The sequence below is a fragment of the Caenorhabditis elegans genome, chromosome V (assembly GCF_000002985.6).
Source record: "Caenorhabditis elegans chromosome V".
NCBI lineage: Eukaryota > Metazoa > Nematoda > Chromadorea > Rhabditida > Rhabditidae > Caenorhabditis > Caenorhabditis elegans.
The window spans coordinates 11975097-12002382 of NC_003283.11; the positions used below are offsets into that span (position 1 = coordinate 11975097).

Consider the following 27286-nt stretch of genomic DNA (forward strand, 5'->3'; position numbering starts at 1 on the left):
GAAAGGTCATGTGAAGAAATAATTATTCCTAAGTAAACGAAGAAATTGTGAGCACTGCCGACATTTACACTGAAATGAAGTTTATTATCAGAAACCTACCGTAATCCAGCCATAATTCTGTTGACTGTGTTTCGTGTTGCCGGGAAACTTTTTGACAGATTATAGATCGGAAGTCGCGTTTTTTGTTCCCAAGTTCGGTTTGCAGAAACTAGAAAATTTCACTGAATTCCTTTTAATGAATTGGTATCACAGATGAATTCCGGTTCAGATGCTCTCCTAAATCAGTTCCGAATTACCGATCAAATACTGATAAGAAGAAAAGGAAGGGCAGCACGTGAGCACTGAGCACTGGTACGAAGCTTTTCGACGTCAAGAACTAGAGAAAACCACAGAATCGGAAGATTGATAAGACATTGTAAAATGGTATATAAGGGAGACGTGCGGTAAAGAAGGCAGCTTATCGCTCAACTTCTTTCAACAAATATGGTAAGTCTTTGATTTCTAGTTAGGAAATTTCAAATAAAAATTACTTTCGATTTTTAATTTGGCATTCATCTTGACATTTCAGAAGTTCCTTATCCTTACCGCGCTCTGCGCAGTCACGCTTGCCTTTGTCCCAATCAATCATCAATCGGCTGTTGAGACCCTCACCGGTCAGGCTCTTGTTGATTATGTCAACTCAGCTCAATCTTTGTTCAAGACTGAGCATGTTGAGATTACCGAGGAGGAGATGAAATTCAAGCTTATGGATGGAAAGTACGCTGCTGCCCACTCCGATGAAATCCGTGCCACCGAACAAGAAGTTGTTCTCGCCTCTGTCCCAGCCACCTTCGATTCTCGTACCCAATGGTCCGAGTGCAAGTCCATCAAGCTTATCCGTGACCAAGCCACCTGTGGATCCTGCTGGGCTTTCGGAGCAGCTGAGATGATCTCTGACCGTACCTGCATTGAGACCAAGGGAGCCCAACAACCAATCATCTCTCCAGATGATCTTCTCTCCTGCTGCGGATCTTCCTGCGGAAATGGATGTGAAGGAGGATACCCAATTCAAGCTCTCAGATGGTGGGACTCAAAGGGAGTTGTTACTGGTGGAGACTACCACGGAGCTGGATGCAAACCATACCCAATTGCCCCATGCACATCTGGAAACTGCCCAGAATCCAAGACTCCATCTTGCTCAATGAGCTGCCAATCTGGATATTCAACTGCCTACGCCAAGGACAAGCACTTCGGTTTGTAAAAATTACATAGAATTGTGGAATAATTATATTATTTCAGGAGTCTCTGCCTACGCTGTTCCAAAGAATGCTGCATCCATCCAAGCTGAAATCTACGCTAATGGACCAGTTGAGGCTGCATTCTCTGTTTACGAAGACTTCTACAAATACAAGAGCGGAGTTTACAAGCACACCGCCGGAAAGTACCTCGGAGGACACGCCATTAAGATCATCGGATGGGGAACTGAGAGCGGATCTCCATACTGGCTTGTTGCCAACTCATGGGGAGTTAACTGGGGAGAGAGCGGTTTCTTCAAGATCTACCGTGGAGATGATCAATGCGGAATTGAATCAGCAGTTGTCGCCGGAAAGGCCAAGGTCTAAATGCATTATGTACACAATTTTTGTAATTACCATCTGCCAAATAAAAATGTTCATAATTTAAATTTGTTCTTAAATCTTCTGAAATATATATATCTTTATTAAAATTTACGAAGAGCAATTACAAAAGTGCATGAAATCAAAATTAATCTAGTCACATTATGAACAACTGACATCAAAAATTATTTCTTATTTGCTTCGGCGACAGTTGTACCGTTGAACCCTACCGTAGCTGGTGGTAAGTCGTGGAATGTGATAACAACCTGAAATTTTGAAATATCAATAATCCATTGTTTGATTAATAAAACATAACGAAATATTTGTGACTTAAATGTTTGACATAAACTACACTTACCTTATCTTTTGGAAGACCCAATTCCTTTCCACAAAACTCAGTGATGGCTGCCGTATTGCGAATATTGTCTTCAGCAGACACTGCTCCGATTGATTTGATCTAAAGAATTTATTATTGCGAGAATTTTGAACTTCTGCCAGAAAAAGGATGGTTTCATAAAGTTTTAATTTCCTTTCTAAGTGTAACAAGGAACTTAAATGTAGTTTTAAAGGTTTTGGTTTACCAAGGTGTTACTTTTGGAAAGTGTTCCTAAGTCACTTACCGAAATTACGGTCACAGGATCATGAGTGGCCCCATGAACTAGACGAGCACCGGCGGCTATCTGAAACTTTAAAGTTAATAATTACTAAAGATTACTAATATACCTCGACAGCAATTCTCTCTCTTGGTTTTCCCATTGATCGAGCAAGAAGATCGGTGAGACGAATCTTAAATTGAAAATTCACATTTTAAAAGGAATACTATGTGAAGTTGGCATTTGTTCAGATTTTTGAAAGTTTTCTTTGGTAAATTGGCGCTACGAAAAGTTCGGGACTTTTGAGAATTTGGAACAATGGTTCATGTTTGTAACCGTACAATACTCTAGAAAAACGGAAAATTATTAAAATATCAAAAATTCGTAGAAAATCCACTTTTTGGTCAACTTCCGAAATTGTGGATGCGAAAACTGAATATAAAATATTTCAAAAATTTGTCTGAACTGTCTTAATATTATTTTTCAAAAACATGTCTGTTTTGCCAAGTTGTGGTCCCAAAATACTGTACCTGGTTTCGAGACGACAGGTGCTTGTAAAATGCAAAAAAAAAGGTGTGCACCTTTAAAGAGTACTGTAATTTTAAACTTCCCTTGCTGAGGAATTTTCATCAATTGTTCATAGTTTTTCGTTAAAAATATTTTCATTGAAAAACTTATTGTGAGAAAAACTATATAAAATCTTTAAGAATTCTGCAGAAACTCGAGTATAAAATTACAGTAATCTTTAAAGGCGCACACTTTCTCGCAACGAAAAAACTCGTCGTGTCGAGACCGGGAACCATATTTGTTTCTCTTAAAATACTTGTTTTTTTCTACAAATTTTCTCTAGACTGTTCAGTGTTTGTTGAGTCGTTTAGAAAATGTTTGATTAAAACACAAACCTCAAAATCAACAGGAACCTTCTCATTTGGTAGATTCGTCGCAACTCTGACCATCGGCATTTTTCGTTTCTGAAATTGATTTTTTGGAATATGGCAATAAATCACATTTCATGAAAAACGTGGAATATAGCGTTTTTATTCAAAAAATAACGACCAATAGTAACCTGAACTTTGAAGACGAAAGACGATGATATTCTGATAGCACTGACAGTCAACATCGACGAAAAATCGAAAAACCGGTTTCAAGTTCAAGCAACAATCACGCAGAACTACAAAAATCATCTGCCGCGAGGATACGGATTCAACTTCAGAAAAAAACACGACTGTGGTATTAAATAGGAACGTTTATCAATAAATAAAAAGTGGAAAATGATGATCATTGAAACGAAACAACAGGGTGAACGGGAGGGGGAAGAACAAGAGTGAAAATTTCGAAAATTGTAAGGTGTCATAACAAATACGAGAAAACCGTACTGATTGGGAGATTTTCTGAAGGTGAATTATTCAGCTTGTGCCAGTGGGTTTTTGACGACGAGAATGACGGAGTCTCCGCGGAGGAACATTTTTGAGATGAAACGATCTTTGGCGACAGACTTTGCCTTCTTCTTTCCCTTTCCAGTCTTTGGCACTTCAGTCCACATTTCCTTCACATTTTCGAGGACCATGTTGCAATGTCTGAAAAAGTAAAGAATTAGACTATACGTTCCAATTATTTTTATACGAACAATAGTAGAAAACTCCTCTTGGAATTTTGCATGCTTTGCGGGACACGAAAGTTACGGCAAATGAGAAAGTACTTATATTAGTGTAAGATTTGTGTTTTCCCTTTGGAAATCGTAGCAATACGTGTTTGAATAATTTGATGCCACGACAATTTGTTACAGCACAGGAGGATCGTGCCGTTTTATTAAATCTACCAGCCGTGGACCGCACCTCTGGCGCTGCCCCGACTTCTGGGGCTGAAAACTAATTTTTCTGAAACTACCATAATCATACAGTACTCCTACCGTACCACTATTGTACCACTACAGTACCCCGACTATATCCCTACACTAAGCCAAACCTTCACAGACTACAAACTATGGACAAACGGAATAAATGCATTATATATAGTAAATGATATTTTGCTACAGCATCGAGACGACAACCAAAATACGTTCACTATCGATGATTCAAATATTATTTTTGAAACACTTTTCTTTAAAAAATGTTGTCTGAAGTTTACTACCGACAAATACTTGTGAGTTTTTACTTAATAGTATTTCTAAGAAACCTAACCTGTCAAAAGCCTTAACTCTTCCGAGAAGCTTCTTGTTGTTTCTGCAATTGATGAGAACTTGATGATTGTTTTTGACTGAGTTGGTGAGGATGGAGAGTGGTCCGACATTGAATTCCTCGTCCTCCTTTGCAGCGAGTTCTTCAGCAGTCATCTCTGAACGGGGTTTGGCTTGGCTGTAAAAATAAATTTAAACTACTGGTCAATGAAAACAATGTGAACTCACGCCGACATGATCAAAGTTGATTTTGATAGAAGTCCCTGAAATTAAATTGGTTAGCTGAGAATCAATGATAATTTCATGTAAAAAATACCGATAAGAGTGAAGAATAAGGTATTGGGCGAGGTTTTCTAAATAATCATAAAGAGGAATTCGGAGGAACGAAACTTTACAGATCTTAAGAAAGTAGAAGAAAAATCAATTTTGAGATTTTTATTAGTTTTTATGCAGTTTTAATCGAAGGGAAGAGATTCGTTTCAAGAAAACAGAGAGACTCCGATAAACCGCGAGCGATTGCAATTCGAAAAAGACGACCGCAACGCACACGCGCCGCATTCCGAAGAATACAGAATGCAGAAAGCACCATTGTGCGCGAAAGCCGCGATTTGTCGGTTGCTGTGTTTTATAGGATCAGCTGAGTGAGCTGCTGAATTTAGCTTTGCGCTGGGGCGATAACGTGACCAATGAGGCTTTGCCGAGGTGCGTTTATTGCTGGTTGAAAACTTTTCCCAATTGCCCGCGATGTCCCCTGAAACATGGGTGGCATACGCAATTTTTGAACGCCTCTAGGAGGCAGAATATAAATACTGAACAGTTGAACATTTAGTTGGAAAACAGTATCCTTGGAGCATTCAGGGCGCTAGTCAACATTGTAGAGATGAAAAATATATTCCTAGGTAAAGTGTGCACAATATTAGTACCATTAAAATACGCTTGCCAATTTCTTCTATTCTTACTTTTTCTGGCATTACACCGTAATCGCGTTTAGATTACTACTCTTCTTATGAAAAGGTTTTATGGCACGTTTTCAGATTCATTTAAACTGGTGTATACAAGTTTTAATAGTCAGAAACCCAATCACATTTATCCATAAAATCGAAACGAATACATCTGACAGTGTTGGGCCAACTTGGGTGCATCTCACGACGATAGGATGTAATAAATAAGACAAAAATCGGAGACATGGGGAATCTGTACAAAAAAAAATGGGTGGACGGGCGAAAATAAGTTAATCGAGGACCGGAAAGAGAATGAAAACCGAATAGGGTACAATTAATTATGTGTCAGATATCTTGGAGTGGCGCTGAATTTGGCATATCCCTTGACAACCTTATTGATAGCTTCAAGGAAATCTTTTTCAGTTGCCACCTTTCTTCTAGCACGAATTGCAAACATTCCAGCTTCGGTGCAGACTGAGCGAATTTCGGCTCCTGTACTGTTTGGGCACAGACGAGCAAGTAAATCATAACGAATATCTCTTTCAACGCTCATTTGTTTTGCATGAATCTTGAGAATGTGAGCACGACCTGCAAGGTCTGGAAGAGCGAATTCGACTTTACGATCCAATCGACCAGGTCTCATGAGAGCGGGATCGAGAGTGTCCGGTCTGTTTGTTGCCATAAGCACCTGAAAATATCAAATTATTTTAATGAAACACTCATATTTACAATACATGTAAGCATTAATTTTTTGGAAACTTATCAAACGAAAAATGTGTGTCTTTTTTTTTGGATGAAAGGACTGAACTAATGATATAAACTGCCTTCAAGAAAGCAAGAGATAAATAAATTTATATTACAGATTTTTTTGGGTTATTTCCATAAAGAATTAAAGACAAACCTTGATGTTTCCACGTGGATCGAATCCGTCAAGTTGGTTAATCAACTCGAGCATAGTACGTTGAACTTCATTGTCACCTCCTTGTCCATCATCAAAACGAGCACCTCCAACAGCATCAATTTCATCAAAGAAGATAAGACATGCCTTCTTGGTACGAGCCATTTCGAACAACTCACGAACCATTCGAGCTCCTTCTCCGACATATTTCTGAACCAACTCTGATCCAATAACACGAATGAAGCAAGCATCTGTTCGATTGGCAACGGCACGAGCGCAAAGCGTCTTTCCTGTTCCTGGTGGACCGTAGAGCAAAACTCCTTTTGGTGGCTCGATTCCGAGATTAACGTAACGCTCGGGATGAAGAAGTGGAGTCTCGACAACTTCTCGAAGCTTTTCAATTTGATCCTTGCAGCCTCCGACATCCGAATATGTTACATCTGGTTTTTCTTCAACCTGCATCATTGTGACGGTTGGATCAATTTTGGCGGGCAACGGAAGATGAATTTGATACTTGTTACGGTCTACTCCTACTCTCATGCCCTCCTGAATCATTTTTCAATTATGTGTGAAATCTAATTACAATTTCAAACCTCAATATCAGTAGGTGCAACGGAATCAGCAAGGTCTACAACAAACTTAGCGAACTGTTTTACGTTGATCAAGTAACGCGGATCGTGCTTGTCGCTGGTGATAATTTTTGTGCATCTGGCAACTTGGAGAGGCTGTTCTTGCTGCATTGCTTGTTTATCAGCAGCAATATCCCATAGAGCTGGTGGAGCCAACCCGGTGTCTGATTCTTTCACTCCAGAAAGTTCGTTCACCTGTAGAACAATGAAATAAAATTAGGAGCACGATGAAATAAATACCTTCTTCAGACAGTTTTCAATATCCGCGTCCAATGTTTTGAGCTGTTCCGCGTATGGACCTTGCCCGTATCTTTTCAAAACAGCAATGTCTCCTTCGTCGAGAGCTAAATTCAATTTTCAGAATTAGTTTCCTGAACGATATCCACATACCCTGGAAATTCTTCTCTTCCTCCTTGGTATCATCTTTTTTAGTTTTGCGCATGTCATCTCCAAGGTGATCTGGCATTTTCTGCAAACGAACAAATATTTTTAGAAGAAATGAATATGGAAAAAGCTTTGAAATGAGAATCTCTTTTGAAAATTGATGATTTTTCAGTGTCGCCGGACGCGTCGCGTGTCGTCTGTCTGATAGAGCGCGTTAGCATTTCACGCGGGAGAATGAAATTTATGAAAAATATTCGTATGTCAAGTTGAGAAACAAAAGAAATGATTCATCTGCAAGAAAAAATGTATTTTTTGTATATAAATTTAGTGAAAAGGAATTTCAGATGTCCTCGGGGCGCTCTTGAAAAGTTTACTAAAACTTTTTCACATTGTGGAGATTTGTCGTCTGCTGGCAAAATCTTGTAACCAGCCTGCGCTAAATGTTTTATAGTGAATACTAGCATTCTTTGTACAGTATAGAATATGAAATAGCATACACTTATTCTTTAATATCAAATGAAAAAGCTGGAAAAATTGTAACTTGTAGCGACTACATATCCTCCTGGTTTTCTCATGAGTCCAAAAGTTGTCAAAAACATTTATCTTAATTGCTAGAATCAATATGAACCAGTTATAAAAACAAAAACAACGGTTGACCTATAAAGCAAGACACCGGTAAACCCGTGGTCAAATGGGGGGAAGAAAAGCCAAAAAACAGCGGAATTGGTTCGGAAGATAAAAAACAAGTTTCAATAAAAACCTCGTGAGTTCTAAATACAATCAAACCATAAATCACAGTTGTTCAAAAAAAAGATAATAAAAATTAAATTCTAATTAGTTAAGACTGGAACCGGGTGAGCTTCGGTATTAAATACCCATTTATCGAGTGAAATCAGTGATTCGTCTGCAAACGTCAAATAGGCATACTTCAGAAACTCGGCAAGGAAGAAGGATTGCATCACGTCCTCACGGCCCTGAAATTCAGAAATATTCAGAAAAGCCCACAAGTTCAGATACTTACAGCTTTAGGATTATAAACATTTTGTAGACCAGTAAATCCACTATCAACTCTACAGTACTTCTCAATAGCTTGAACAGCATCCCATACCCAATCTCTATACATTGTTTTTCCAGTTAATCTCCATAAATAGAACCATCCTTCAATGACTTCTGGTCTTTGAATATATCCATTTTCCGAGTGTTTACTGGTTGCTTCGTCACGTTCATTGAAGTAGAACATTTCAGGTCCAATGTGGGTCTCGGAACGAATATAGCTTTCATGGCAGGTTTTCGCCAACTCTTCCGCCAATGTCATAATTCTTAATTTCTCTTCTTCAGTATCCTCGTTGATGGCTTGTAGAGCAAACATTCCAGGTACAAAACAAGCGAGATGTCCCATTTTATGTTGAGCTTGACCATTGTTCAACTCAACTGTGTATGTAAGATTTGATTGTTTGGAAACTTTAATCATGCTGAAAATATGAAAATTGTTGGAAAAAGAAATAGAACAATAGAACTCACTGTTTCTGAATAGCATCACTGACGTCCCAATACATATTCTTAGCTTGCGTATCAGTATAATTTGATTGAACATAACTCTTGATAAGATATTCATAAAATGAATCACCAAGTGCTCCAAGGGACATATGACTTCCTGTGAATTTTCCTGTATCCGGATTAATGTAGTTTGAGTAGAGTCCATTAGGTTTTTCAGCTTTTTCAAGAGCATCTCTCACTTTCTTCACTTTCTTCTCAAAAATTGGAGCATTGGAAATTCTACTGAGATACAGGAATTCAAGATGAAGACTTCCAATTTCGGAAAGAATTGATTGTCCTCCATTAGCCCATCCATAGTTACTTGCATGTTTTGATGCTACATCCAAATTACTTTTTGGAATTCCAGATGGTGTATTGAAAGCTGGAAGTAAAGCTTCTCCAACTTCCCTAGCTTTTTCACTGAAATTAATTAAATCAAGAACTGAATTGGCCAAGAACTGAAAATCAAGAACTGAAACTTACATATAAAATGACTCCTGCGTCAAAGCATACAACGAAAGAAGACCTCCCAAAAAGCGAATAGTCGTCTCGAAAACTGAAAGTGTTGACGTAGACTTGGCCATTGAGAAGTTGTTTTCAATGTAATCTCTAGCTTCCTTATATTTATCTTTCAAATCCATAATAAACAATGTATCAGCTGCATCAACAATTGTTGCAGGCATCTGACTTCCTCCAAAAATGTTTTGGGAATTTGGTTTTTTGGACATTGGCCTTAATTCATTTGCTCCCCACGAGTAGTTTTTGTATCCTTCCCAAGCATGAATCATCATTTCTTTTACTTTTTGACGACGGAGATCTGGAATTAGTTAAATTTAATTAGTTTATCACTCTGACAACTACTAATAGTTCACTGTAAATCTCTGAAAAAAAGAAAAAAAATCAGCATGATGTACTCTTTGTGCAAGTGGCAAGAAAATTCAGATTGTTGCATATAAAAAAGGAATTTTTTTTAAAACCTAGTTTCAAAGTACTTATTGGAGATAATTTACCAGTTGCACAATTAACTACAGAGGAATTTACGGATAACACAGGTTTCAAACAGGTGCGTAGTGTCTCGCCGCAATGATATTTTCACGTGTCTGACGTTAGTTACGGTAAAGTCAGAACTAGATCTCAGAAAAATAAATGGAAGTTGTTGGATCAACTTATCACATTGATATGCAACAATAGACTTAAAGTTTTCAAAATTTAACTCACCATTTTCTTCATCTTTATTTTCATAATGAATCTTTCCAATAAGCTTCTCCAATCCTTCTGATGTCTGAATCGGAGCTTTCCCAACTCCAGTTTCTTCTGGTTCTGTGCTGGTTTTCTCACCTGGAGGTTTGGACTCAACCCTAGCAGGTCTCAAAATCTCGACTTTCTCCTGGCTAACAACCCGTTCAATTTTTCCAACCGTCTTTGCATGAATTACAGCATGTTTTTCTTCTGCTAAATGTCGATTCTCAACATCTCGCACTGCAATATGACCACGTGCTCTTTCACCAACAACTACTGCATTATGAGATTCCGAAGATGCAGAAAAGTAGCAAACGACGCATAGAAGAAATATGAAACAGGCAGCAAGAATGGCTAGTGCCTGTTTATTGAACCGTACTGTTTTCATTGCATGCGGCTGAAAATTTTAATTTTAATTTGTGATTCGGACTGATATCGAAATAAAAAATACAACTGAGAAAAAGATAGACTTACAAAGATGTGCCCGATAATTTGGAAATGGATAGAGACTGGTATCTAACTGCGTGTCTATAAACTTGGATAAAAACGTGAGGAATACTTGACTTGATATTTAATTTTAAAACATGTATGTGTGATACAGCTTTTAATCTACCGAAGCAATAAACAGGAAAGGATCACTACAAAAACAAGACATGTGCAAATTGGAAGCTTATGTTACGGCAAGGACAAGGCCGTCAAGAGAACAGTGCCTTAGAATTAGTTTTTAGAAACACAAAAAATCTTTTTGGGAGCTCGCGGCGTTCCAAAATTATCTTGAAAACATTATGGAAACATGTACAAGTTTCGACATTTGAAGTCCTTTTATTTATCTCAACTAATCGAAAAAACTGCCTTAACGATACATCGAATAAGTTAACTCGAGTATACTTTAGCCCTACAAAAGTTGTCTTATTTGGTTCCTTCCATGAAGAAAATTTGGAAACATAAGCAAGAATTTTAAAAAAATCAAGAAAACTTTCAACAATAGTCACATTCATGTTTGTTATGGAACTGCTAACATCAATCATATTATGATGATTCTTTATTTGATATATGGTTTTTTGAATTCTCAAGGGAAAACGTATACTGGCTCAAAAGTCCGTTACGAAAAGCCAAAAATCGAATCAAGCAAAGTTGACTGACGTGTAAATATAACGATGATGATAAATGAGAGACAACTTGATAAGGAATTAATAGAGGGAAGACAAAAATGTAGAAGGGCAGAAGAGAGAGGTAAGAGGAAATAAATGTGTTGCACTGTTGCAGGTTGTGCACTTCCAACTCGGATCAAATTTCTGCTGTTCTTTTTCTGTTCTGCTCAAGCGGGAGAAGAATAAAAGGATAAGACCGTGAGATTTTGAGACTCGATGAGGTGGAAGAAGTCCGGAAATTCCTCATTGAACAGCTGGAAGGATCAGCAATATGAGACATACAATGTTTCAATCACCGAAAAGAAAAATAGAACTTGTCTCACTAAAGAATAAGAAAAAGGAAAGAATTACGGGAAGAAATGGGAAGAAAGAGAAATTGAAGAAAAAGGGAAAATTGAGAGAGAAATAGAGATGTCGAAAGATAGGATAGAAGACGAAATCTAATTGAAATCGAATTGGTCTCGAGAATCGAGGGCAAGCCAAACCGAATTTCAAATTTCCTCCGAATTCACACTTTTCTTCCTCCGTTTTTTTACATTTTTTTCTAATTTATTGCGTATTCAACTTTTGTCTTTTGTTTGCGCCTAGGGCTGTTGAATAGGACGTCCTCATTGTCCTCTCATTTTTCATACCGAACAGCTCGTACTTACTATTTGTATATGAATTTTGATAACAAAAATTGATTATTTGGGCCAGTATTATCTAGATTTAATTAATAAGTTGAAGTTCCCCGTAATGAGCCTTCATGAATGAGGTGAATCTATACTTTTGTTCAATTTAATTAGAATTTAAAACTTTTGTCCGTTGATAAATTGTTTCATAAAACAAGTAACACAAATCGAGATAGGAGTTACGGTTGTTCAAAAGTAGTGAAAGTCTAAGAGAGGGAATACGGTGTGAAACTTCTTGTCAACTGCTATAGACAATCTAGGTACATGCATACTGTTAAATTGAAAATAATGTTTTAGGAATGAACATATTCGTAATAGGAATTTTGTTTTACAACTATTAAAACCTCTAAATTTCATTCAAGAAACCTACTTCGTTTTTCTGGATAAAAAATCAAGGAATTACTATTGAATTCAATAATAAATCGAAATTCGACAAAAAAAAAACGTTACTTTACAATTTTCTTGTCCATGAAATTTTGGAATTTTTATAATCGAATTAAAATATGTGTTTTCTATTTTCAAAATTTCAGGCAAAATGTGGCAAAAATATAAAAAAAAACACAAAGAAGATAATTTCAATCTACAACCATAATTATAGAACTGTTCAAATTTTATTGAAACTTAATGCTATCTAAAAAATGGTATACAGAACACCAGAAAATTAGTTGTTTGAAATATAATTTATTGTACTCACACATCCTATTAATTTTAGAGTGAGTTACGAAATCCAGTGAACCGATTTTCTAAATTGCCCGAAAAACTTTTCGTGTCCGTAAAAACATCTCAACCGGAACCGAAAAACAATAAAAACAACAACTAGGTATTTATGTATGTCGGCCCCCGAAGAAGACTGTCCCATCCCTTTTCAGTCCAATAATTACACGTTATGCATGATCTACGCAAGTGGTCATCCACAACTGAACCGTTTACGCGTACTTCTGCGCACTTCCCGATCATAATTGTTATCTGGTTTTCCGGGAAAATGAGATCACAAGACTTTTGACAGATATTGACAGAAATACATATGTAATAGAAATGAAAGGTCGGTAAATTCATCAATCAATCAAATAAAGAACATGGTACTAATAGAAACATTGTTGGATAAGGGACATATATTCTAAAGATTGCAAGTTGTTCCAAGTGTTTTGGTATATTGCCGGACGTTTTTCGAATTTTCTAAAATCCAATGTTTTATCATCCGAAATACCCAACAAAAAATCCAAAAAAGTTTGTGTTCAGTTCAAAATCAATAGTCAAATGGGCAGCCAAATCGACAATTTTTCAAAAAAAATGTCAGGGCGTGGTGTTTGCATTAGCCTCCACTTTCCCATTTCACCCTTTCCCGTCTCGTCTTCAATCGGCCATTTATAGTCGTCATGGAAAATTTTATGGTAATGGGTTTGAGGTCGTGGTACTAATAATAAAACATTTGGAAAGTAATTCGTAAAAGGTTCGAGAAGCAGATGTTGCGAAAATAGTTCCAGAAAACGAAGGAAAATACACTGAAAATGTACTTAAATTTTTTAAAACTATCTTTCTTTAAAAATCAGATAGCAATTTGGATTTTATATGAAGAATTGAAATCCTCTACAATCATTTTAAACCTGTCTCAACTTAATAAAAGAATAGAGCTTATAAAAGACCTCATGCACAACTCTGATTAGAAATCAAATATTTGAAAATCATTTGCCGTATTCTATAAGCTTCTTCAAAGTCTTCTAAGCCAAATAACATATACTTTCGTTTTAAAATCAAAAAATATCCGTTTTACATTATTTGAACTTTTGAACAAGAACAAAAAATATTTCCTTCGGGTTTCTGAAATAGGAGAAGTAATTTTATACAAAGAAAAAGAAGAAGCTTTAGTTGTGTACACCTTGCAATTATTTCGATTTGATCACTTTTTCTCACTCTCACCCATTCCTTACTTTACTTTTTTCTAGTGTCTTGTTAATCTACGGAACACTCGTGAAAATAAGAATAACAATTTTGAATTTATTGTGTTTTGTATTCTATTTTTTGGGTTTAAAGAAAATAATGGAGCAATCTAAAAATTGTTTACTGAAAATAGTGGAACATAGGAACGCAATAACTGGAAGCAATTTGAAATAGTTTTTGAATTTTCAAACTAAAAAAAATGAAAGAAATATAAATAGGCGGTGACAATGAAACAAAAAAGTAAACAAAAGAAAAATTGAAAGGACAAAATGCTCTCTTATGGTTAGAGTAAAGTCAAAAATGGCATTGAACAACGGGAGCCATGCGATGAGCCAACAAAGAAATAGTGGGCGGAGTCTTCGATCCGATTGAGCCATTTGTGCTAATGAGCGAAACATTTGTTGGAGGAAGAAGGAAAAGCCGGGTTTAACGAGGTCCGTGAAAGAGTAAGAGGACAGAGGAAGGACAAAAAATTTGCATAGTATGTTGTGATTTCTGTTAAGAGAAACTATAAATTAGCCGTACAATTTTTTAAATTGAATTTTTGAACAATAAATAAACTAGCTTGAATTAGTCCCAATTTCTAAAAAGTTTTAAAAGTTTAAATAATCCGATACAGAAAAACTGGGAAGTTCGGTCGCTCGAAATTAGTGAGCAAATCCCGCCCTATTATTATTTTCCAACACTTTGTATCAATCAATTGTTTCGTATTTTCATTTGGTATTCTGAAGTCCAGAAATCAAAGATCAGCTCTTTTAAAACTATCAGAACATGTTCCGATGTTTTGAGGATTTTCAGTGAATTTTAGCTTTTTTTTGTAATTTTAGTTTGAAAGGTTTTACGATAATTTTTATTCCGATAATAAACCAACCCAAAAAAGCAGATATAAAGAAACTAGTTTCAAAAATGTTCACAGTGTATAAAAAGCAACTATCATAAAATCTTCTAATTTTGGCATTATTACCATAAAAATTGAAGGAAAGTGAAACTAAGGTTCATTTCCACGAGAAGTCGAGCTGAACAAAACATAAAAAACCTTTTTGTGTCGTTTATCAGATCTTTTCATCTTTCCTCACCTTTCTTCTATTTGTTTTCAATGGAAAAGAAGAGAAGACTTTACAAAAAAGTTAAAAAGTGAAACAATGAACAGGAGGAACTATTTTTCATAACTAAAAACAGAAAGGATACATAGTAAGAGACGCAGAAAGATTGTGCGTGGCAACCAGCAAAAGTGATTCATAACGACAGAGACATGCAGCGAAAGTTCACACACATAAAGAAAAATGTATATGCTCAATTGAATTTTTGATATTGAAATACCAATCTATGAAAAATGGAGTATTTCAATCCGAAAAAAAATGTTATTTTTTTGGCGCAGGTCTTGAAACGGTCGAAATATTTTTTGAATAGAGGCAACGCAACTAGTCATGCGCCTTTAAGCCGGGACTCTTCTGAAATTTTATTTTTACAAGACTACAGTAGGTCTTGAAAAGGGTGACACTACAGTAGTCCAACAATATTTCGATCGTGTCGAGACCAGGTACCGTAAGAAAAAACTGTGTTCATTTAAAGATTTAAACACAACACTGACTTAGAAAGAGAATATGAGAACGAATAGGAAATGTGTGTCCATACAATACACTATATTTAACAATTAGTACAGTACTCTACAGTACCACTTGAATCACAAAAAAACAATGACTAACGGCATTTATTTGATGTTTTGCCGAATATTTCAAACCAGAAATCAGAAAATGTTGAGGTTTTTTGGCAAAAGATTTGGTCGGAATGGAAAATTCGGTTGGAAATCAAATTTCGGAGATTGTGAGAGATGCCGTCGACTTCAACTTGGAACGGAAATGTGCGAGGGCACCGCCGGAAGTTGTCGCTTTTCTTAGTTTACAATGAATATTTGAAGAAGCTTGAAAAAGAAGAAGCATCTATAATGCCACATGTCATAAAACTGAGAGAAGAAAAGGAAACAAAAAGTTATGACCCAAACCATAACAATAAACGAAGAGGATGGGGAGAGGTCTCTCTCGTTCCTCCCCAAAATGACACAAATCCGTGTCCAAACAAACATCAATGTGTTCCGAGCAACAGAACCGTGCTTGCGGAACACCATACACTCACACATATATCATCAAAAAGTGCCGAGCAATTATATACCACAAACAAATTCATTGGAATTCTTTTGTGACACTTAAGTTTTGTCTAGACAGGTGGATAGTTTAAATCCAAACATGAAAAAATAGAGATAATCATAAAAACAAATAACAGTGATTAAATTTAAGAAACACATATTTATTATCCATCTTATCGCCGGGATCTTGGCGGTGTGCTGCTTTCCTTCCGGTATCTTTTGCCAACGTCGCGGTTCCTATTTTTATCCTGAAAAAAAAACGTATTATTCCAAATGCAAAAGAATAACTAATCTACAACTTTTTTCTCATTAAGAAACACATAGCATACCTTACGATCCCTGCTGCGTGATCTGGTTCTCTTCCTCCGATCTTTCTTCTCATCCTTCCGCCTATCCCCACGATCCTTGTCTCGATCACGCCGATCACCTCTACCATCTCGATCATTCGATCTCCTTCTGTGCCGATCCTTCTCTTTCTTGCCTCGATCCGCTTCTCCGCGATCTTTTGTTCCGTTTTTTCTATCTGGTGAAACCTTCCTGCTGTCTTTACCGATAGTGACAGTTGAGGTACTTTTCTCGCCATCTGGTGCCATTTTTGCCAAATTTTCAGCAATTTCTTTTGCTTTCACAGCCTTCATTTCAGCATCTTTCACACTTCTTAATGCGTCCAATTCAGCTTTGATACGTGGCCAGTTAGGAAATGTTCTTCTTGCGTAGAGCCCGACTAGTTGAAGAGCAATTGCCTCCACGTCTCGATCTGATGTGTCGAAGGCTTCAAACCAATGGAACGGTGTTGAAGGTAATGCGATTGGATTCTCGACAGTTCTGGCTGCTAAAAAAATACAGGCACAAGCAATGGTCTCTGGCTTGTAGCGCATGAAGATGTCAGTTCGAAGCCCATCGTTCATGTAATTCCAGGACCTTTGGAGAATGTCTGGACGAGATTGTGTGATTCCGAGTGTGTGACCATAAGCAACAATGAGGCGATGAGGATGCTTCACGTGAACAACAAATCCCAGAGTTGCAAGTATTCTTCTTTCGGAGTTGATCATCTGAAAATGACTTTTATATTCGATACTCATAGTAGATATTACATGTTGTTTCGTATTGATGTAGTTCATATCAACGGCGGGTGGCTTCATTCCTCGTGTGGTCTCCCTGAAAAAATATATTTGAATCCTACCTAAAAGCTCTGCGAACCAAAGTTAACAACCGATGAACACTAGAAAAACTTATTATTTTGCAACGGAACCTCAGGTTGAGCTGAACGTGTGAGCCCGCATAAAGATTAATATTAAAATTCAAAGGGACTTTTCTGTCAGCTTGATACAGGGTATAGAGAATGCGCACTGCTAAAAAGATCGAAAATAGTATCAGTGTTTCTGATTCATCGAAAGAATTTTGAACAGTAAATTACTTTAGAAAGATTGTAGAACACAATTCTTGTTTCAATGTGTATCATTTTTACGCTTCCCCCGCTCTCCTGCATCAATACTGAAACATTTATCAACAAAAAAATTTAAAATTGGAAAGTCAACGAAAATAGTAGCTCACACGTTGCGTTGCTCACCTGGGTCCTGCTAGACGATGAAGGCAGGCAAGATAAACTTCTCTCACTTTCAGCCAAAGCATCGAAGAATAGATGATCCATGTTTGGCTTCGAGCCGTCTGCGATAAAATTAGATTATGAATTTGTATTTTGAGGCAAGGGGAGGGAAATGACTGGTCAAAGAAATACTGGGTTAAAAATAAATCCAACAAATATCTAAAAAGTAATTTGAAAAGTCTTGCAAATTTTTAAAAAGAAATATCGAGTTCTCATCGGTTGTAACATTAGTTGGCATTTGAAAATAATAAGACATCACAGAATTGAACTAGCTATATATTTTGCAGCTAGACTACAAGGTGAATATATGAATAAACTTACTTATTGATGTCATGTCCACTTTGTTGTAACCTGTGTAGTCTCTCAAGCCGATGAAATACATTGTATACTTCTCGAGGCCTACGAGGTTCTTCTTCGATTTTGGATGCAAGAAGTAGACAAGCTTGAACTGCGTGCTGAAATTTCTTAATGAACAAATTCCAAAAACTTGTTTTCACTTACCTCAAAGTGATACCTAACAAAGCTTTTCTGATAATAATATCGTTGGAACAAAATTTGACCAGTAGCAGCAGCTGTTTGTGGAAGTTTTAAAAGGATTGCTCCTTGTTGTATAAGTTCACAGCCAAGATATCGAAGCTCCTGAAAATTATGTAATTCTGCTACTGAAAGTAATTTAATCAAAACATACCGATTCTGTTTCCTTGGAGAGACCATCAACTAGCGAGGGGGGATTATCGATTTTCAAACGTGATTCTTCATCTAGCGTCATCAACCACTTATCACAATTGATATCTACTCTGAGAAATTAAGAATATTTGTATTATATTTACAAAAATCTAACTAGAAACTTACTTCGAATAAAGAGGCCTTTTACCAAAAGAACTAGGAGTAATTTGCGTATTTTCGTTTTGTTTGTATGTTGATTCGAACTTTTCATCTTCTTCTTTCTTCGGCTCCACATTACCATTTTGTTCTTTTGGCTAAAAATACATAAATAGATGATTCGCGGGAAAACACTCAATCTTACCTTAACAATCGTTCGGATCATATTTTGAACCTTCGCTTCTGCCAGCTTCCTCATTTCAACAAAACTGGCCATTATGATATGAAAGCCGGCCCAAGTGAAGCTGAAATGCGAAACTTTGAATATATTGATAAAATGGTATAAAAATAATAAAACGCACGACGAGTAGAAATATAAAGAAAGTCTCAACTTGTTTTCTTCAGGAAAAAAAAAATAAAAAACGTCATTCGAAATTGATCAGACGCGTCGCGGCTCTGCGTAGCGGTTGCCGTTTTGCGGACTTTGACGGTACACCGTCACGTAATAATACAGAATAAGCAAACCAGCACAGTTTCATCGGAAACTTTCAATACAGTAGTCATTCTTTACTCGTCTTTTATTGAATATCTAAATAGTGGCGTAAAAAGAAACATGAATAGCATTATACAAATAGGGGGAAATGTAAGACATAGAAAATAGTTCAAGTTTGACGGGAAATTGATCAATTCAGAAGAGGCGCTTCGTGTTTCCGATGGAGAGGGCACTGTAGAGCTCTGAAACATATTAAAATATTGCAACGCCCCACGGATGTAAAAATTCAATTTGACAGGCGAAAATTGCATTCTTTCAAATAAAATGAAAGTAGAACAAGTATTTACGTGAAGGTTTAATTATTTGAGTAACGAAATTTTTCTCATTTCGGAATAAACACTTCTTTACGATGAGTGATATCACTACAAAGTCTACAAAACAGACGGAATCATTGGTTTGTGGAGAATTCAAAGCACTTGGACCTGCTCCATATTATGTTGGTGATGAGATTATCGTGATGAGATGTGCAGAGACAATCAATGAGATTTTTTCGGATTGGACAAAACGAGCAAATCTCGACGAAAACAAATACACTCCATTTGATGTGGTAATTTCTTACTAAATATATGAATTAAAGTGTATTAGAACAAGTTTCAGAATGCACCGATTGAGCTTCCACGACGTACTGACATGCTCAAGTCATATAATCTAGATCCTCCAATTAATGAAACTGGGAAAATTGCTTCTAAAATGATTGCTAGAGAACTTTGTGATCGTCATGCAATTCCTTCCGTCATCTTCTGCTCTCCAGATTTTGCTTCTGTTGAAACCGCTCATTTGATTAAATCATACATTGGTGAAAAGTGTGGTGCAATTCGAATCGAACCGGAACTTTCCACACTTCACAAATCAGCTCATGTATTTTTTGGACCGAATCATTTCACATCTTTGGGATACGGGATTGATGAGAAGAATCCATTGCACGCTGTGGTGGGTAGTGATAAACCTCTATATTCAGTATTAATTAATTTTTAGTCTGACGGAGTGTCCCTATCTGATTTGGTCAATCGCATCAAAAGAGCATTCTATGAATTGACGTCCAAAGTTGACAATGGTAAGTCTGCAGATTCTATAGCAGATTTCAGCTTGAAACTGCAATTGTAAATGACATGTGGCGACTTAGAGTGCACACTAGAATTTGAAATATTACTATCACAGTTCTGACATCGAGGCGTGACGAAGAACTCGCCTGTTTTACAGAACCTCTTCTAGTCTACTAGTTATATTGTGGGCAAGTTATCTTAACTACATGAGGCGATCCAGACATTCTGTGCCTAATGTCTTTGGTTTCAAAGTATAATTTTTTTTTCGTTCTATTTTAATTGTCTATGTAGGTAGGCATGTAGGTGATTAGGCAACTAGGTAGAGGAAGGCACGGAATAGGCAAGTAGTAGATCTATAATTGCTCTTTTTAAAAATTCAAATCTTTATCTTACAGAGTTTATTAAATATTATCAGTTCATTTTCAGCTCTAATAATCGTGGATTCTCTGTCAATGATGATAATTTCTTCACTTTTCCACAATGTCTACATTCGTAATGATTCATCTGTGGATCTTGAACGTCTTCGTAGTCTAGCTTCATTCCCATCCCTTTCTAATTTTACTGCCTACCGTGTAGGTGGACAGACTGGAGTGGTTAGTATTAAATTTTCATAAAACTAGAATGATTTATGAATTTTCAGAAAACTTATGATTTAACCAGCACTTGCCTTCGTCCACTGACATTTACTGGATTTTCGAATGAAATCGATTTGGAATAGATGAAACCCAAAGGATCTAAAAGGATTCTTTTAATCGTGTGATTTTATTCTGAAAATTCACAATTATCAAGCTATCCTGATGAATTATTTATTTTATTATTATTATGTCAGTATAAAAACAAATTATAAGCGAGTCTACATAATACTGCAAACTTTAGTTTTCAACTTATTATCAGCTCGAATATCTTCACATTTGCATCTTGATTTATCACGAGTATCTTTCTTGCTCCTGATTGAATGAGAATGTGCAGAAGAAGATGTCTGAAAACTTGATTTTGAATAAATACATTTTGAAATACAAAGAATTACCACAGAAGATCCTGCCATACTGGATCGCTTTTTCTCTTTTTCCAAATCTTTTTGATTGAGAAGTCGACGTGTCGTTGTAGGTTTTGCAGACTGAAATTTAAAAGTTTGTCATTTCATTTTCGAAATATTTATTCCAATATGGAAAAATCTCTGCCACGTGTTGTTCCTTCATTACCGAAATTTACTAGATGGGGCTCAGGGAAGGTAATTTTTTAAATTTAAAGTTTAACTTTTTATCCCATTATCCATTAATCTTCAAGTGATTTCCATTAATCTTCCCACCATTAAATATCCATTAATCTTCAAGTGATCAAGGAGTTTATTTGGACTTGGAATTTTTACAGAAATGAATTTGATTTTCGAAGTTTTTTTAAAATAAAAAATTAATGTTTTAGATCACAATGATATTTTCTGGAGCATTTCTGATTGGCCAATACATAGGACACACTGGAGCTGAATACTTGGAGCATAGCTACGATTGTGACTGCTCGGCGCATCATATTGACGACGAATAAAAAGTTTTAAATACTTAATGATTACGAATTGCTTTCTTTGCTCAGAATAATATAATTATAAACGTTACCACAGTTGTTCTTTCGTCCAAACTGCTCATCGATGAGTTTGAATCTTCCTTTTCCAATTTTTTTTTGGAAATTGCATCTCCTATTTCTGAAGGTGTCGCTGAAGGAAGAGAAGTCCGATCTTCGTGAGGAATCTAGAAATTTAATATTTTATTCCAAAAAAGGAGAAAAACTAAACGCACGCTATCAGACGGCATTTGAGAGAAACTGATGTTGTTATCGCCGTGACTGACCTCAGAGTCAAGAAGTGAGGTTGCTTCACTGACATGATCCTCCCCCACTTCTTCTATTTTCTGATTCTCTTCTTTCGTTGTTCTCTCTTCTTCCTTTTCTTGAGCAAGTGCTTCTTCACGGATCCGATTGACTTCTTTTAGTTCGCTAGACGTTGGCCGGGGAGTTTCACCATCAGAATCTTTAGATGTTTCTACACGACTAACTGCCAAATCAGAGGAACTCAAACGACTGTTCAGGGTTATTTTACTTTCAGTTTTTCTAGGTTTCCGAATATCTTGCGAATGAGAAGCTGACCATGTTGGTGGCCGATTGTTCTCATCTTGCATGTTTCTGAAATTAGGGTGTCTCTGATTCACAAATCATGGGTTCGTGGAAGTAACTGGCAACATGCTTCAAACCTAGATTTCGAAGTTTGAAGTGTTTGTTTAAATATTCAAGAAAAGGAAACAAAAAATCCTCACAAGTCAAGAGCTGCAGACGCTTTTGAAGTGAGCTCAATCGTTTGTGCAATTGTTTTATTAAGCTCCAACTGGGATCCAGATAAACTACCACGTCGTGAACTGGAACTGTCGATTGATTCTCTGAATAGGTGAAGCATTATGAAGCAGAATGATAAGAAAACAAGAAAGTTCCATCTCTTTTTAAAACAGCGTTGTAGTCACGCAAGGAATGCATAATGTGTGCTGCATGAATATATGATGGAGCCATTTATATATGAATTCGCTAATGTTCGTGTCATCAAACGAATTTGTCGGATTGCTTACGTGCATCCGGTAACAACAAACTTTGATCATTCTATGTTTTTGATATGAATCATGAATTATTGTCGAACATTTTTAGCTGAGAAGTTTATAAAAAAGTATATGCACGTAGACTAGAAGATCAACTCGGGAAATCAGAACCACTCACTCTATATGGAACACAAGAGGCTGCCAAAACCGGTCAAACTTACAAGAAGAAGTAATCAACTATGAAACTAAATTAAACATTGAAAGATAAATTTGAAATGTTTGGTATTTTGTTATAATATCACTCTATGCTTATTTACTATCAAAAGGCTCAGCTCGAGTTTCTGCAAATGTAATTATCTTGTTTTTTTTTTCGCATTTTCAGCTAGACCTCCCATGCGAGACTTAAACAACTGTTTTCACATGTTTTACTATTTGTTAGTAATATCGTGTGTGCTTGCAGAATAAAAACTGAAACAAACCCCAAACTCATTCGACTAAGAGCACTTGATCTATGCCCTTCATTATCTTCATCCAACAATTCTTCAGCTTCTTTTTTCTCAGCGACCATTTTCTTTCTTAATGGATCACTTTTCTTGTATCTGGCTCTTCCCTTTTTCTTTTCAATTTCATAAACTCTCATATCTCCTTTTCCTTTCACAAAAACGTTTCCTTTTGGTTTTATGCGAAATGCTCCACTGGCTTGTTTTTCCACTCTGTCTTTGGTTCGCTGACCTATTTGAATAGTCATTGGCTGAAAATAGAATTGAAAGCAAATTCGCTTTACATTAATAAAATTACAGTTTGATTCGAAGATTCCATTCGACTTGCAGTATTTACAGTATCTCCAAATAAACAATATCGTGGAGTTCTCACTCCAACAACCCCTCCAACAACTGGTCCAGTGAATATTCCACATTTAATTAAAACCTTTTTCACGGCATCATGTGATTGATATTCAAATGATTTAATATGAGAAACCATTTCAAGGCAACAATCAGAAACCATTTCAGCATCATAATCATCTCGATAAGGACATCCTGCTGATATCATATAACTTTCTCCAATTGTTTCAACTTTATAAACACCATGAGTATCTACAATTGAATCTAGATGGGAATAGATTCTGAAAAATTTCTGATTCATTTTAGGATTACTAAAAGTTGTTGTAAATTTAATTATTTTTTTACATTGTAAAAATAATTTTTCTTTAAATACACAAAAGTGCATATGAAAAACAATCAAATCAATTATTTAAAAACACGATTTTCCAAATTCAAATAATCTCTCTGTTTTAATTACCTCTGAAGTTAGAAAAGTTAGACCAATCAGCTATTACGGCGAGATTAACCTATTAAAAAACTGTTTCTAAAACTTAAGAGTTTTCAGTCATTCTTTCTTTGTTCGTTTTCATTTGTTGGATATGTATAGCCAATGTTCAGCTTTTTAAACAAAAATTTCCATTGCCCCAACTGGAAGTGACTTACGTATTTAAGAGATTAACCACTTCAAACGCTTCAATAAATAAACTAATTTTCGAAAAATCGCAGACTCTAATAAAACCAATTGAAACACATTCAAATGCTTCACAATGATCAACACTTCCACTTCTCATCATTGTCTGTGCAACTTCATATGGCATCATTTGAGTGAGAAGAGTTCTTGCAGTTTTCTTTGCTTCTGATATCTCTCTTGTCATTTCTGTTAGAACTTCACTTCTTCGTTTTTCATTTTCCAACATTGTTTTCAAAGTGTCACTTTTCTGTATTGTTGCCATAATAATTTCTCGATTACAATCAGATTCTCCAAAATCGTTTAAATATAGTCCCATTTTGAACATTGTATCCAAAGTGTCAACAACACACGTGGCAAGTAGAAGAAATGTTTCAGATGACTTGAGAACTGTGATTGGACCACGGAGAGTTACATACGGCAAACTTTCTAAACCTTAATAAAATGATTGAAAGATTAGTGGATATTATTTGAAGTTCTCAAATAAATCATTGGGCCTTATAATATTTTAATGGCATAAAACACTGCTGGCGACCATATGAGCTCGGAAATGCGGTTTTTTGCGTGCCCTTTCGGAGTTTTTTTAAAGAGCCTATATCGTACAACCAGGAAAGTATTTTTTGACAAACTAACCATATTCATTATCCATAACTGTTTTCTTTTCCAATGAAACTTTATCCTCCGTAATATCATTAATTTGAACTGTTATATTTTCCTCTGTTTGTTTAACAACCGGATGTAGAGACTCAATTTGAAATACACAATTCTGATGAACCATAATTCCTTCTGCAGTAAACTTAATACATGGACGTTGCAGATCAAATACATCAGTCATTAGTAGCCCTTGAATATTTGGCATTAAATTGAGAAGACCTTGTCCGGCCATTAAGATCTCGAGCTTTTTGTTGAAGGCAATATGAAAAGGGAACATTTGAAGGAATGATTTGGTGTCTACTGGCAGATATTCATTCAGATTCTTTACGCGTTCTTTCAATCTGAAAATCGGAAATTTTAATTTCAAAAATAGAGCCAAAAAAGATTTTGACTCACTTCAAGTCTTGTCCAAGGCCAACATTATCAAATGAAATCTTAAGAACAACAAAAGTAAATCTTCCTTTTTCTTTCTTTTTCAATACTTGAATTCCAATATCCAATTGATAAAATACTCTTGCCAATTCAACAAGTTGTCCAATTACATAAGAAAGATATCCAGTTCTTCTACTCCGATAATGTAGAATTAAACCATCTTCACTTTCAGATTTACAGTAAAATGACGGAGCTCTGAGTTTTGGATAACTGAATCGAAAATATTCATGAATATTATCAAGTCCTTTGATAAAATCCGAAAATCTCCTTCCCATAACATTCATCAAATCTCCATAACCATTTCGAATCAAAAATTGAACGAAAAATCTTCCAGCGAGAACTCCAATTTGTTCATATGGTGTTCCAGTGATTTCATGAATTGCTTTGAACATTTGAGGAACAACGTGTTCCGAATATTGATCATGAGTTGATACTGACTTTTCTGACAGTGATGTCAGCTTTTGAACCTGAAAATATAAAAAAGAATACCTACTATTAGATAGATAAATTTTCTGAAATTTTTCATTACCAGCAAAACATTTTTTTTTGAAACCAGTTGTTGCTATTTACTATATAAAAACTTCCTCATATGAAATTATACATAATTGCCGTATTTTCTCTATTAAAATGGCATGCCATATTGTATTTTGAAACCTAATATTTTTGTTGAATTTTCAAGTTATTTGGCTAATTCAATAGCCAAATCGGTCATTGTGCAACAGATATATTAAGATCCATATATAATTCAAGACTTGCGAAAGAGTTAAATAACAATTTTTTTTTGCAATTTCATAATCATTTGACAGATAAAATATTATAATATACATAGATGCGCAAGGCTAGTCTCTAAACAGTATGAATATTACCAGCTGGCATTTCTTTGTTGCACTCGAATTCATCCGACACAAAGAGTTTCAACACAGTTAAAGGGGAATTTTATTTTCTATCGAAGCGGGTCTCGCCACGAGATTCGTTTTCAATGTGATGACTAATATAGAGAATCTGCCAAATTTTACTATTTTATCACGTCTCGTTTTTTCTTTGAAAATCAAACTCATTTCAACAAACTTGTGAAACGAAAAGTATGTTATTTAAAATTATGATTTTTTAGTTTTGAAGTTTCTTTGATTTAGGCATAATTGTTTTTTAAAATTGTTGCTTCGAAAGACTGGCTAGCCAGCTGTCTCAAAAGTTTGGAAGTTTTATAACAATTTTTTCTGATATTTTTGGTCTTATGAACATGTAAAGATAAATTTTCTTTAAAAGATAATTTTTACGTCGAATTAGAAAAAAAATCGAGAAAAAATCGCAATGTTCTAGAAGTCTTTTCCGGTTAATGACGTCATAAAGTTTAAAGCTTAATATTTGAATGGGCGCCTTTTTTATATTGGCTGCATAGCTACTCACCTACACATCAATATATAATTGATACGGAGTCATTAAAAAGTTAAATGTTTTCAACTTTCATTTGGAATTTGAAAGATCATTCAAGTTGGTATTTAAAAATTAGAAAAAGTCAAACCTGCAGAAGAACTTGGGGTCCCCAGTTTTCCTGTATCATAAACCGAACACCTTCAATGACCAATCCGTACATTTTGCGGGTTGATTTCTGCTAGAAGATGTTTGAAAATGCTGACTAAAATCTGAATAAGGTGTTTCCACTACCAACATCTTCCAACTTCCGTGCCAGTTTCCGTTAGCTGTACACTGTTGCCCCCTATTTTAATAATCTCATCTTCGATTCGTAATATCCATTAGCTCACCTCTCCCCCTTTCCCTTGAAATACAAATGTCTGCGTCTCTCCCCGCTCGTTGCTCTTTAGGTCTCCCACCTTTTCCTCTATGTAAGGCAATGGTCAAGAGACCGCACAACACAGTGGTTCATGTGTGTATCCCTTACCCCTCCACAGAGACACAGCATAGACGGAGAGAGTCTAGGAGACCGAGGAGAGCAGTATACTTGTCAAGGCTAATTCTCATGCGTTAGGGCCGTGCCCCATTGGCGCAGTCGGTTAGCGCGTGGTACTTATAGTCTATAGGTTATGCCAAGGTCGCCAGTTCGAGCCTGGCATGGGGCAGATTATTTTTGTTTTATTTGAGGTGTCTAAAGTAGTTTAAACGACATTTGTAGCCCCTATTTCGTGTTTTGTAGTGAAATGTAGTCTGTTTGATTTGTGGGAGTTGGAATCGATCTTCTACG

General features: G+C 36.0%; 9 protein-coding genes and 10 non-coding genes across 24 annotated transcripts; 6 read left to right on the plus strand and 13 right to left on the minus strand.

Annotated features, from left to right (window-relative positions):
- Positions 1 to 240: 240 nt before the first annotated feature.
- Positions 241 to 384, minus strand: C52E4.17. Its single transcript, NR_069665.1, has one exon. It is a non-coding gene; the product is annotated as an Unclassified non-coding RNA C52E4.17 (non-coding RNA).
- A 70-nt stretch (positions 385 to 454) lies between these two features.
- Positions 455 to 1660, plus strand: cpr-1 (Gut-specific cysteine proteinase). Its single transcript, NM_073601.11, has 3 exons — positions 455 to 486; positions 569 to 1232; positions 1279 to 1660. Exons 1-3 carry the CDS (start codon positions 484 to 486, stop codon positions 1599 to 1601), a joined length of 990 nt encoding a protein of 329 aa, NP_506002.2. The 5' UTR covers positions 455 to 483; the 3' UTR covers positions 1602 to 1660.
- Positions 1661 to 1680: 20 nt separating this feature from the next.
- mif-2 (MIF-like protein mif-2) lies at positions 1681 to 3363 on the minus strand (the record flags this gene model as incomplete). Of its 3 annotated transcripts, none has more annotated exons than NM_001380779.1 (6): positions 1681 to 1861; positions 1954 to 2052; positions 2216 to 2275; positions 2319 to 2381; positions 3091 to 3159; positions 3255 to 3363. In NM_001380779.1, 5 exons carry the CDS (start codon positions 3148 to 3150, stop codon positions 1781 to 1783), a joined length of 363 nt encoding a protein of 120 aa, NP_001366841.1. The 3 variants fall into 3 exon arrangements, with proteins under 3 accessions (NP_001366841.1, NP_001367293.1, NP_001256387.1); NM_001380778.1 differs by having other exon boundaries at positions 1781 to 1861; positions 3255 to 3308; NM_001269458.3 differs by lacking the exons at positions 3091 to 3159; positions 3255 to 3363 and having other exon boundaries at positions 1781 to 1861; positions 2319 to 2351.
- A 48-nt stretch (positions 3364 to 3411) lies between these two features.
- snr-4 (putative small nuclear ribonucleoprotein Sm D2) lies at positions 3412 to 4627 on the minus strand. The gene is made up of 3 exons (NM_073603.9): positions 4593 to 4627; positions 4369 to 4542; positions 3412 to 3765 (listed from the first exon to the last, which is right to left on the minus strand). Exons 1-3 carry the CDS (start codon positions 4598 to 4600, stop codon positions 3591 to 3593), a joined length of 357 nt encoding a protein of 118 aa, NP_506004.1. The 5' UTR covers positions 4601 to 4627; the 3' UTR covers positions 3412 to 3590.
- 21ur-10927 lies at positions 4217 to 4237 on the minus strand. The gene has a single exon (NR_069666.1).
- A 235-nt stretch (positions 4628 to 4862) lies between the features above and the next one.
- C52E4.14 lies at positions 4863 to 5005 on the plus strand. Its single transcript, NR_069667.1, has one exon. It is a non-coding gene; the product is annotated as an Unclassified non-coding RNA C52E4.14 (non-coding RNA).
- A 16-nt stretch (positions 5006 to 5021) lies between these two features.
- On the plus strand, positions 5022 to 5165 carry C52E4.8. Its single transcript, NR_000465.1, has one exon. It is a non-coding gene; the product is annotated as a small nuclear RNA C52E4.8 (small nuclear RNA).
- Positions 5166 to 5437: 272 nt separating this feature from the next.
- rpt-1 (26S proteasome regulatory subunit 7) lies at positions 5438 to 7301 on the minus strand. Its single transcript, NM_073604.8, has 5 exons — positions 7223 to 7301; positions 7073 to 7176; positions 6797 to 7027; positions 6207 to 6749; positions 5438 to 5993 (listed from the first exon to the last, which is right to left on the minus strand). Exons 1-5 carry the CDS (start codon positions 7296 to 7298, stop codon positions 5640 to 5642), a joined length of 1308 nt encoding a protein of 435 aa, NP_506005.1. The 5' UTR covers positions 7299 to 7301; the 3' UTR covers positions 5438 to 5639.
- Positions 7302 to 7804: 503 nt separating this feature from the next.
- Positions 7805 to 10388, minus strand: mans-2 (Mannosyl-oligosaccharide 1,2-alpha-mannosidase mans-2). The gene is made up of 5 exons (NM_001269460.4): positions 9971 to 10388; positions 9236 to 9569; positions 8738 to 9172; positions 8238 to 8688; positions 7805 to 8190 (listed from the first exon to the last, which is right to left on the minus strand). Exons 1-5 carry the CDS (start codon positions 10377 to 10379, stop codon positions 8047 to 8049), a joined length of 1773 nt encoding a protein of 590 aa, NP_001256389.1. The 5' UTR covers positions 10380 to 10388; the 3' UTR covers positions 7805 to 8046.
- 21ur-13859 lies at positions 9874 to 9894 on the minus strand. Its single transcript, NR_069668.1, has one exon.
- A 1153-nt stretch (positions 10389 to 11541) lies between the features above and the next one.
- On the minus strand, positions 11542 to 11664 carry C52E4.13. The gene has a single exon (NR_069669.1). It is a non-coding gene; the product is annotated as an Unclassified non-coding RNA C52E4.13 (non-coding RNA).
- Positions 11665 to 15699: 4035 nt separating this feature from the next.
- Positions 15700 to 15833, minus strand: C52E4.15. Its single transcript, NR_069670.1, has one exon. It is a non-coding gene; the product is annotated as an Unclassified non-coding RNA C52E4.15 (non-coding RNA).
- Positions 15834 to 15914: 81 nt separating this feature from the next.
- cyl-1 (Cyclin L homolog cyl-1) lies at positions 15915 to 18627 on the minus strand. 2 transcript variants are annotated; one of them, NR_001507.1, is made up of 9 exons: positions 18528 to 18599; positions 18353 to 18480; positions 18189 to 18297; positions 18002 to 18139; positions 17822 to 17955; positions 17512 to 17562; positions 16989 to 17052; positions 16224 to 16946; positions 16068 to 16142 (listed from the first exon to the last, which is right to left on the minus strand). NR_001507.1 is itself a non-coding variant. In NM_073606.6 (8 exons), the coding sequence occupies exons 1-8, from the start codon at positions 18597 to 18599 to the stop codon at positions 16068 to 16070; spliced, it is 1443 nt and encodes a 480-aa protein (NP_506007.1). In that variant the 5' UTR covers positions 18600 to 18627; the 3' UTR covers positions 15915 to 16067. The 2 variants fall into 2 exon arrangements, 1 of the variants encoding a protein (NP_506007.1); NM_073606.6 differs by lacking the exon at positions 17512 to 17562 and having other exon boundaries at positions 15915 to 16142; positions 18528 to 18627.
- Positions 18628 to 19198: 571 nt separating this feature from the next.
- C52E4.7 (Histidine kinase) lies at positions 19199 to 20769 on the plus strand. Its single transcript, NM_073608.6, has 5 exons — positions 19199 to 19422; positions 19473 to 19805; positions 19851 to 19929; positions 20345 to 20511; positions 20559 to 20769. Exons 1-5 carry the CDS (start codon positions 19225 to 19227, stop codon positions 20634 to 20636), a joined length of 855 nt encoding a protein of 284 aa, NP_506009.1. The 5' UTR covers positions 19199 to 19224; the 3' UTR covers positions 20637 to 20769.
- gcy-33 lies at positions 20709 to 26701 on the minus strand (the record flags this gene model as incomplete). Of its 3 annotated transcripts, none has more annotated exons than NM_001269462.4 (11): positions 20709 to 20897; positions 20946 to 21035; positions 21529 to 21660; positions 21709 to 22090; positions 22222 to 22341; positions 22971 to 23242; positions 23290 to 23614; positions 23976 to 24429; positions 24634 to 24995; positions 25051 to 25553; positions 26609 to 26701. In NM_001269462.4, the coding sequence occupies 11 exons, from the start codon at positions 26678 to 26680 to the stop codon at positions 20772 to 20774; spliced, it is 2838 nt and encodes a 945-aa protein (NP_001256391.1). The 3 variants fall into 3 exon arrangements, with proteins under 3 accessions (NP_001256391.1, NP_001256392.1, NP_001256393.1); NM_001269463.3 differs by having other exon boundaries at positions 20772 to 20897; positions 23976 to 24435; positions 26609 to 26680; NM_001269464.3 differs by lacking the exons at positions 22222 to 22341; positions 22971 to 23242; positions 23290 to 23614; ... (2 more) ...; positions 25051 to 25553; positions 26609 to 26701 and having other exon boundaries at positions 20772 to 20897; positions 21709 to 22086.
- Positions 21066 to 21535, plus strand: C52E4.12 (Essential MCU regulator, mitochondrial). The gene is made up of 2 exons (NM_001269461.2): positions 21066 to 21149; positions 21341 to 21535. The coding sequence occupies exons 1-2, from the start codon at positions 21084 to 21086 to the stop codon at positions 21458 to 21460; spliced, it is 186 nt and encodes a 61-aa protein (NP_001256390.1). The 5' UTR covers positions 21066 to 21083; the 3' UTR covers positions 21461 to 21535.
- On the minus strand, positions 23997 to 24017 carry 21ur-14066. The gene has a single exon (NR_069671.1).
- A 333-nt stretch (positions 26702 to 27034) lies between the features above and the next one.
- F57F5.7 lies at positions 27035 to 27184 on the minus strand. Its single transcript, NR_069672.1, has one exon. It is a non-coding gene; the product is annotated as an Unclassified non-coding RNA F57F5.7 (non-coding RNA).
- Positions 27080 to 27164, plus strand: F57F5.t1. Its single transcript is given in 2 exon segments — positions 27080 to 27117; positions 27129 to 27164. It is a non-coding gene; the product is annotated as a tRNA-Ile (tRNA).
- Positions 27185 to 27286: the final 102 nt, after the last annotated feature.